At 53.2% G+C, this 9,572-nt stretch overlaps 1 protein-coding gene across 1 annotated transcript; it reads right to left on the bottom strand.

Annotated features, from left to right (window-relative positions):
- Window positions 1-2,277: 2,277 nt before the first annotated feature.
- Window positions 2,278-5,412, bottom strand: LOC103635108 (polygalacturonase At1g48100). The gene is made up of 6 exons (XM_008657655.4): window positions 3,945-5,412; window positions 3,677-3,844; window positions 3,562-3,606; window positions 3,275-3,482; window positions 3,102-3,183; window positions 2,278-3,002 (listed from the first exon to the last, which is right to left on the bottom strand). Exons 1-6 carry the CDS (start codon window positions 5,226-5,228, stop codon window positions 2,489-2,491), a joined length of 2,301 nt encoding a protein of 766 aa, XP_008655877.1. The 5' UTR covers window positions 5,229-5,412; the 3' UTR covers window positions 2,278-2,488.
- Window positions 5,413-9,572: the final 4,160 nt, after the last annotated feature.

The raw sequence follows: 9,572 nt of genomic DNA, 5'->3' as shown, positions 1-9,572 counted from the left end.
TACTTTGAATTTTAGTAAGCATAGTATAGATAATCCTCAAATTAATGAGGTAGATCTAGTAGTGGGCAAGAAACTTGTTGCCTAAAAGCACGGTCTCTAGGCTGATAAGTTCACGGAGGAACAAACTGCAGCCAATGCTTAGGTCTCCACTACCCATGCTCTACTAATTATCAAAGTAAAATTTACTAACTCCATATCATGTTATTTTGGATAGCACGTATAGGTAATCATCCCGAAGGATGTAGACCTCATAGAGATAGGCATTCCAAATGCTGCCACAAGCACGGTCTCTGGGCTACTAAATTCTATAAAAGAATTTAGTGCAGCCAATGCTTAGGACTCTATCTCCCTGTGCTCTTGATCCAAAATAATGTAATTTCATTTTTTGCATGAGTTTTATTAAATCTGAACTTAATAAATGCTATATTTATATGCAAACATAAATGAATGCATAAATAATAGCAAGTAGAGATATGTGAATTATTAATGTAAAACAAACAATAATTCACGAACTAAAATCTGCTATATTTACAATAAAACAGATATGTCTTTACAATATATAGGCAGTCTAAATTACGAATTTAGATGCCTAAGATAACTTTGAACTGAAATCACATATAAAACGGAGTCTTATACTGAAATTCAGAATTAAAAATGGTAAATGTAGACCATTTTGGGCTCTGAAAGCAGCCCAGGCGGCCTGCCAGGCGGACCAGGCAGCGGCCTGGTGGCCTGCACGCCGGCCCAGCCAGGCTGGCCTGCCCAGGCGGCCCAACAGAGGCCCAAAAGCCTATATCATATTGGGGCGGCTAGGATTTCCAACCCTAACCGCCCCCTGTAGCCACCGTCGCCACCAGGGGCGTTTGCCAGCCGCCGCCAGGGAGCATCAAGCTCCCAGCCGCCATCGGGCTCCAGCAGGGAGCCATTCCTACGCGCCCGAGGCTCCAGCAGGAAGCCGCCGCGCCTAGGAGGAAGGGGCCTGCGCCCCCCCCCCCCCCCCCGTGCCGGTCTCTCCCAGGCCGAGTCGCGCGTCGCCTGCGCTCGGTGGGAGCCGCGCCGTCGCCGGGCTTCTCCCTTGCCTGGTGGGTCCGCGGACCCGCGCCAAGCGCCAGGCGTGTGCGTAGAGCACAGCCGCGCCGGGCCATGGCTCCTAGCCGTTGGAGAGCGCCGCCAGATCCGGCCTCCAGGGAGCGCCGGTTTGCGCCCACGTGACATGTCGCGCCGAGCGCGATGGCTTGTCACGGCGAGCGACGCATCTTCCAGCCGCCAGGGCAGGGCGCCTGGCCGAGGCGGCGAGGCCGCCGTGGCTCCCCATGCTGGTGAGCGCCACCGAGGGGACCGCGCCGGGCGCCCAGTCACTGGTCTCGCGCGGGGCTGCGCCCGGTTCAAGACCGCGCCGAGCCGCCGGTGCGCCGGCCGCCGACAGGCCCCATGCGCCTGGTCCGAGCCGTCGTGCGGTCCACGCCGGCGCAGTGACCGATCCGCGGCCGCACAGTGGCTGGACCGCGCCCGTGTACGCGTCGTGGCCCCTCCCCCACCCCCTTCCCCCATCCGACCGTTGCGTCGGTAACCGCCACCGGTCGGATCGAGGGCCATTAGGCCCTCCCATTGGAGGAGAGAGATGGGGCCACCCCATTTGGGCGATGGCCAGTGAAGATGACGCGGCCACGTGGAGCATCGACGGCGCGAGGGGGTTGTCCACGACGTGCAGCGATGGTACCGACGACCACAGGCACTGGTGGAGACGGCGCGAGGGGGTTGTCCACGACGTGCAGCGATGGTACCGACGACCACCGACGCTGCAGTGGGCGGAGGCGGTGGTGGTGCCGCCAAGTCGACATCCATGGGGGCCGATGCAGACGATCCCGCGTCAAACACCAGCGCCGGTGGCGACGGGGATGCAGTGGGGAGTCCACACTCCACCACCGGCAGCGGAACCACCGCTGTCCATCCATGGAGAACGCAGAAGTGCACATTTTGCACTTGCACACGGCGTTCAGGGATCGCATGCACCGGTGGAAGCGCTGCGGCTTGACCAGCGGTGAACGCCTCCAACATCGAATCATCAACAATGTGCAGAACTTCGCGCATACGGCGTATGCGCATGGAAACGGTATGTTCCATACCTTGCTGTTGACGTGTAGATCGATCTTGCTGTTCTTGTCAAGAACAGCGTGTTCTTCCTCTTTCCCTTCTCTGATTTCTCCTTGAGACAGTGCTGATAACGTGTTGTGGTCTATTGCAGTGCTCAGTGGCAAATGGAGAAAGCAACAGAGAGAGAGACAAATGACTGAGACAGTTTCTTTATTGCAGAGATAGTTATATATATAGTACAGTACACAGGGTCCCCAAAGGGTGCGACCCATAGGCAATAACTGTCACACCGGTTGGGATTGATCACATGTGAAACTTTTGTAACAATTTTTACCGTTGTACTGTCATCGGCAATATATTTGTTTTTGGTTAGATAAAAGAAAACAGTGTCATCTCAGCAACTGGTGAGCTGATCTTGCAGCGACTCCGGTCGGCCTTCCTGCAAGCAGTACACAGGAGGCAGCGTGAGCGTCTCCATGACTCCGTACGCGTTCCAGCAGTAGGGGTCCGCAAGCAGCGCTCGTGCGCCTCCTCCGCTGGCCGGCAACAGCTCGACGCCGGACATGGTGATGTCCGTGCAGGCGACGGCGTCGCTGCACGCGAGGCGGATGGGCGCGCTGGCCTGCGGATTGTACGTGCCGCGGATGTCCCGATACGTGACCCCGGCGACGCGCACCGCGGAGGACAGGTTGGCGCACCCGCTCCCGAGGCAGTAGTACTGGTCGATGAGGATGCAGTTCTTCACGTTCTGCATCTGCACGCCGGCGAACTCGACCGCCGTCACGGCGCCTGTGCCTCCCTGCCAGGTCTTGATCCGGACGCCGTTGTCGGAGTCGAGGATCCGCGCGTTCCGGACCGTGATGTTGGACACGCAGGCGCGCGTGCCGTGCACGCCCAGGCTGCCGATGCTGCGAGGTCGCCACGAGCTTGCCGCGTCAGCTGACACATTCAAAGCAGCACTGCACCACCACCAGACACAGATGCACGCTGACGTACAGGTTACCTACCTTATGCCATGGCCGTGGCCGCATGTTATGTTCTCGATGCGGACGTCGGAGCAGCCGGCGCCGATGGAGACACAGTCGTCGCCTGCATGCAGTGCAGTCACACACACGATCGATTTTTCAGTGGTCCATGACCATGAATCGAGACTTGCCAGTTCCGGCTTCAGCCAGCGTACCGTTGTAGATCCTGGAGTTGAGGATCTGGACGGACGTGGTGTTCTCGACGTGGACGCCGTCCGTGTTGGGGCTGAACGCCGGCGAGCGGACGAAGAGGCCATCCACGCGCACCCTCTCGCAGTCGTCGAACTTGAGGTGGAACTGCGGGCTGTTCTCGATCCGCAGGCCGCGCACCGTCACGTCGTTGCTCAAGAAGAATCGTACCAGCTGCAGATACCACGAACAGGGTGAAGCCAGGGACACGGACAAAGAGCAGAGCGAAATCCATGTGAGTCGGCGAGCTTACTGCAGGGCTGTCGCAAGGCCCGGGCAGCGTTGATCCGTTGGGGCCCTGAACATAGAGACACGGACGTCACACATGTTTGGTCCAGGTAGACGCCATGACAAACATACGTACGTACCCTGTGAGGCTTGCACGGGAGGTCCCACCACTCCTCCCCGTTGCCTTCGATGGTGCCTTCCCCTGCCAGCGTCATGCCGTTGGCCTTGTAGAAGACTATCCACTGTTTCCGGCTGTCGGACGCCGGCCAGCTCGCCGGCCCGTCTGGCGGCATCAGCACGCCGTCGATCTGCAGCGACGCGGTTCACAGTCGTCACGGCAGCGTGAAGATTCAGCCTTGGCTAGCTTGGGTTAATGCTTTGGAAGAGGCAGCTCAGCATCGAACTTACTTGGAAGGTCACAGCGGACTTGCACGGCCCGGCGAAGATGGTGGAGCTGATGGTGAACACGCCGTCCGACGGCACCAGCAGCGTGGGCGTGGTGGAGTTGGACGAGCACGCCGCCTTCCACGCAGCGCGCAACGCGCGCGTGTCGTTGCCTGAGCCGCTGCCCGACGCCCCGAACGCCCTCACGTCGAACACGTTGCCCCAGGCTGATGAGCTGTTGTTGGCTGCCGGTGGGAGCGGCGGCGGCGGAATTGGCTTTGACGCAGCAGCAGGAGGGTACGCCGGTGGCTTCGCTGACGCCGTAGGAGCTACTGGCGGATTTGCCGTGGAGCACCGCGGTGGCTGGGCTGCAGGCAACGGCGACGGCGCTGGAGGCTTGGCCGGGGCGAGTCGTGGTGGCTTCACCATCGAAGCCACTGGTGGCTGTGGCTTGGTAGTATGGGAGAAAGAGAAACCAGGCGGCTTGGCAAGAGCTGACTTTGGCGGCTCGACCGGTGGGTGCGCCAGTGGGCTTGCCGGGGAGAGCTTCGGTGGATGGGCTGGTGATCGCATTGGTGGCTTGGCACTGGCAGGGGCGAGTCTCGATGTCTGGGCCTGTGGTGGCGTAGCCAAAGTGCACGATGGCGGTTTGCGCGGCTTCGAAGGAGACAACGGCGATGGTGCTGGCGCCCTTTTTGGTGGCTGTGACGGCGACTTGGCGTCTGGAAGCGCGCGCGGCGGCTTGGCGTGAGGATGAAATGGTGCGATGTCCGGCGACGGTGGCTTGGACGACGGCGGCGCCTTGGCAAGAGGAAGTGTGGGCCGCTGAAACGGTTGGTGCGACGACGGTGGATTCGGAGGAGAATGAGATGGTGGAGTGGCTGGCGCGGGCGACGGCGGAGTGGCCAAGGTTAAAGCCGGAGGCTTGGCCGAACCGGGCGTCGAACATGGCGCGCCTGCCGGTGCCCTGGAAGGACTAGGCGAAAGCGGGCACGGCTTGTCACTGCAGGAGCTCGGCGGCAGCGCGCCGCCAACGTCCGGAGGCAGACCCACCGGTCCGGCCGGAGAATCGCCATCAGCGCCAGGAGGCGGCGCGGCAGGGGGCAGGGAGATGTGGCTGTAGTTCTCCGCGCGGTGGTGCCCGTGGTGCCTCCGGTGCTTCCGGAGGTGGTAGTGGTAGTGCAGCGATCTGCTTGCATCAGCAGCTACAAGAAAGCACACGAGTGACAGGAGCGCCACGGAAACGACCACCGTCAGCAATGGTACCGGGCGACGAAACGGCGGGCGCGTGCTTGTCGCCGGCGGCATTGCGTATAATGCCAGGCTGCCAGTATGTCCGGCTCGCTCTTCTAGCTACTAGTGCTCAGTGCCTCAGTCTAAGCTCTTGCGTAAGCTATAGTGTTCCCATAGGAAATGAACTCCTCTGAATCTCTGATTCTCTCCATATATACACGTCATGAGGTGCAGATCGACCTGCAGACTGCAGTAGCTCGTGACGACCCTCGTATCGTATGGTCTTTTGTAGTTTTGTACGTGAGAGTCTAGCTTCATCAGCTTGCAATGATGCAGCCATGAGCCCATGACAAGTGAGATACATGCTTCCGTGTCCCATACTCCCATTCCAGTACTGTTCTTTCTAAAATAGATAATACTTTTTGTTTTTAAATACTATATTCAATTATTTATCTTAATTTTTTAGAAATAATAAAAATAAATAAAACGAACGGTTGAACATGGTATCTGAAAATATAAAAAAACATCATGTACTTTAAGAACCTGATATCTAAAAGCAAAAAGAAAACATCATTTATTTTAGAATGAAGAATACCGTTATCTCCATGCTCTAGCTGATTTTCCGTTTGGATGCTTTTATACTTCTTTTAGCTGATTTAATGCATGCATGAGAATCTCTTTCTCGATGACGTGATGCAAAAAGGTGGCGTTAGGTAGTAGCGATAGATCGAACTTGCGGTAGGAGTTAGAAGAAGATTTAGGGTTCGATGAAAGGCTCCGGCCGTCTTCGTCATCGTGGCACATATATATATATATATATATATATATATATATATATATATATATATATATATATATATATATATATATATATATATATATATATATATATATACTTTGCTTTATTGCGCAGCGTCTTTTGTACCCGCAAATGGATCGCTAGACGTCCGTTTGTGCGCCAAATGAAGATGAAGCACATGCTATAGCTATATGCTAGTAGTAGTAGCTTTACCCTAAGCCTCGGTTAATGGTTAATTAATTTCGTCTGTATATGAGTACCTTACGATCGTTAATTAACTTGGATGTATGTATTATGCCACTTCACGTGTGTGCGTAACATCGATCGCAACCATCAGAGGATTCTTTGACTATACTCACTGTCACTGAGACTGTCACGTCAAAACGAAAGGTACGGTAGTTTAACTGGCACCGCGCGATTACTTAACTCTGACAGTACATTCAGTGGCCTAACGTGAATGTATATACTCATTAGAAGCTTCTAGTTCTTCACGAGATGGTAGGGGGCGGCAGGATATGCATGCTTTTCGAATTCTCCGAACAAAAAAGAAATAGCAGGAAACTTTCAGTCATTTTAGTTTTGTTTTAAGATAAACTTTTAAATTTTGATCAAATTTATAGAAAAGTACTATTTCGTTTTAACTTATAGTCAAAATACTGTGTCTAGAAAAAAAAATTAAGCTTATGGTTTAGAATGAAGAATGTATATTAGTATCTACAATATCAAATAATATATTCATTGTGGATGTAATAAAACTAATTTGATGTTCAATATATCAACATTTTTTTTACATATAGACTCAGCTGAGCTTAAAGAATTGTCTAAGAAAAAAAAACTAAAGACCCGTCAAATCTAGTCACCATCATCAATGGCCCAAGACACGGTTGGAAATCAAACTGACATTGCGATTTGCGAACTACTCACTACTACTATGTTACTCTAGGAGTACCAACACGTAGGGACAAATGTTGCATTGTTAAGCTAAAGTATTATGTGGGGAACTAGCCCGCCTCCTCCGCCTTCACCACCATCGAGACCTCCATCGGGAGCTGAGAACAATCCATTAGAATCGGGTTCGGGATCGCACATATCGGAAGGTTCCCGTGAGCAAGCCTCGCTCGCGATCCTTCCTCGATCGATCCACAGTCGGTCTCCGTCGACCTAGAGTGGTGGTGCATGGGATGACTGGATGGATCTTCAAGGTGAACACAAAGCTTGCCTCAAGCGTTGATCTTTCCCTTCTCATTTGCTTCTACGATGGATCTCTCTCAGTTAGATTTGAAGCCAGGTCTGCTCTTTCAAGCCAAGATTTGGGAACTTCTTGGGTTGCCAATCAATCACTTATCTCATTAGAATCGACGAGAATTCTTTTTAGTTGTCTCCTTTGGGCGATGTAAATTCCGCCTTGATCCAAGTATTGTTGGTTTTCTTCTCTAAGCAACCATTCGGGGTGCAGCACATGGTTTCAATGCTGTGGAGCTCTCTGATTGTGTGTTCTGGTTTTCGTTCTGCGATAAGCAAGTTGGCTTTCATATCTATAATTGTCGTTCTTTCGCTTGTCAATAGTAGGAAATCTTATGCAGAGGTTGTTGGTAGTTCTGTTCTTACTGGTGCCAATTCAATTCATGTTAGCAGTTCTTCTTGGCAGAGGAAATTTTTGCAGCAGATCAATCCGAAGTTGCAGGGGCGTGCCAGCGAGGTCCTCGAGTGCCTAGCTAAGGAGGTGCTCCTGCACGGCCATGGATCTCCTCTACCGCAGTAGGGCCAGCTGGGAGCGGCTGTACCTTACTTTTACTGCAAAGACAGAGCCAATCCAGGAGAGCAAAGAGATTTCAATGCAAGCAGTAATGGAGACGGAGTTGCAGAGCAAGCTTCAAGTGAAGGTCCACAGAAGACGATTTTACAGAAGAGAATCCCATCCTCTGAGAAGATGAAATGGACAGTTGACAGCGACCCGCCTGGTTTCAATACCGTTGAGGTCCGGAGCGCGTTGAAGACCCCATCCCGAGAGTCCGGTGAGGTGAACCTTTTTGACCCGGCGGGCAGTGGGCAGCACCGCGACAGCCGACCCTTTGCAGGCAAATTATTAATTTCTTCGGCAAAGGAGGAGGATGAGGGCTGGACTGTAGTCAAACCTCGATTCTGGTGGCGCAGGAAGAACAACAACCTGGGGGCCAATTTAATCCACAAAGAAGATGAATTTAAGGGGGCCAATTTCTTCAAGAAGAAATTTCAAGGTAAATGCTACAATTGCTTCTCGGCAGAGCACTATGCTTTCCGTTGTTGGGCTTCCCCGAGATGCTGGTCCTGCTTCCGGTCTGGACATAAGGCTGGGAGCTGCCCTGACAAAATTCATTTAGTGAAGTCCAATTCAAACCGCAACCACCAAGAATCACTGAAGCATTCATTCAAGCTGAATCATTGCTAAGGAGCCAATGCCAGCATCCACTCCATCCAACAGCATAGACCCAGCACCAAAGCTCTTCAAAAGGGACGGGAACAGCACCAAAGACAACCACACAACCTCCTTCCCAAACTCAGCAGCAAGTCATACCTTGAAGCCGCTCAATGAATTCAATACATGGCGGCCCATTACCCCGGAGACCCAAGAGCAAGACCGACCAGAGCGTTCTGTGCGATTTCAGCAACAGGCAACATCCGACGCCGCACAGATGAGCTCATCAACAAGGCTGTGGTCTACTCATATGATGGTAACAGCCATGAAGTTGATACCCTTTTTGAGGGAGACATGCTTAGGGAGAAGTTTGACCTTCGCCATGGTCAGTTCCAACTTGTCAAGCACTTTCCTGAACAATTTTTTATTATTTTCTCTGACCCAAGAAACAAGCGGTGGGCATTAGATAGAAGAGATGTCTCGTACCATGGTCGTGTTTTCCATTTTTGTGACTGGACAGAGGAGAACTATGCAAGAAGGACAAATTAGGAGTTCAGAGTGAAGGTGCGGGTTGAGGGGATCCCAGTTCACTGTTAGGAGAAGAGGTGGCTGCAAGGGCATTGGGAAAGAGTTGTGCCATTCATTTCGTGCAGGAGCGCACAAGGCGCAGGGAGCGCACTAGGTCCTTTGACCTTTGGGCCTGGTGCTCTGACCCGTGTGAGATTCCGAAGGAAGTTTGTCTCACGGTGACTGAACCTGACAGGGAGTTGCCAACAACCAGCATCCCCCTGCCACTTGCTGGAGCTCAGCATGATGAACCTACTGATTTGAAGAAAGGCCATGTGTACAACCTGCGCAACCACATTGAAGTAGTTGAAGACCTCTCATTCATCCGAGGGAGAGATGTCAGGGAGGTCCCCCTAATTGCAAGTCACGTAGGGAGTTTGTTTGGAGTTATGGAGCTCCAGATCCGTGGGAGAGAAGCGTGATCGAGCTGAAGAATCCAGAGGCAGGGAGGTCAATCGTCGTGACTGGAGAGATGATGATGACCTTCGCCGGAATCGTCGCCATGGCACTCGTCGTCACCGCAGCCTCTCTGGCTGGGTGCGTCACTCTCGCTGTCGTGGAGGACTGGAAGACTGCATCAGCTCCACCGGAAGGTATAGGCCTTCCACTCCCTTCCGTCGTCGGGGGGTGGAGCTGGCGCCTACACCTTATTGGGTCC

Source organism: Zea mays, chromosome 8 (genome assembly GCF_902167145.1).
Source record: "Zea mays cultivar B73 chromosome 8, Zm-B73-REFERENCE-NAM-5.0, whole genome shotgun sequence".
Lineage (NCBI taxonomy): Eukaryota > Viridiplantae > Streptophyta > Magnoliopsida > Poales > Poaceae > Zea > Zea mays.
This window is presented reverse-complemented; position numbering and strand designations above follow the sequence as displayed.

Coding starts and splice junctions, on each gene's coding strand:
- LOC103635108 (XM_008657655.4), bottom strand. CDS start 5,228: ATGCCGCCGGCGACAAGCACGCGCCCGCCGTTTCGTCGCCCGGTACCA. Junction 3,607..3,676: donor TCCCGTGCAAGCCTCACAGG/GTACGTACGTAT, acceptor CTCTATGTTCAG/GGCCCCAACGGATCAACGCT. Junction 3,003..3,101: donor GGCCACGGCCATGGCATAAG/GTAGGTAACCTG, acceptor GCGACCTCGCAG/CATCGGCAGCCTGGGCGTGC.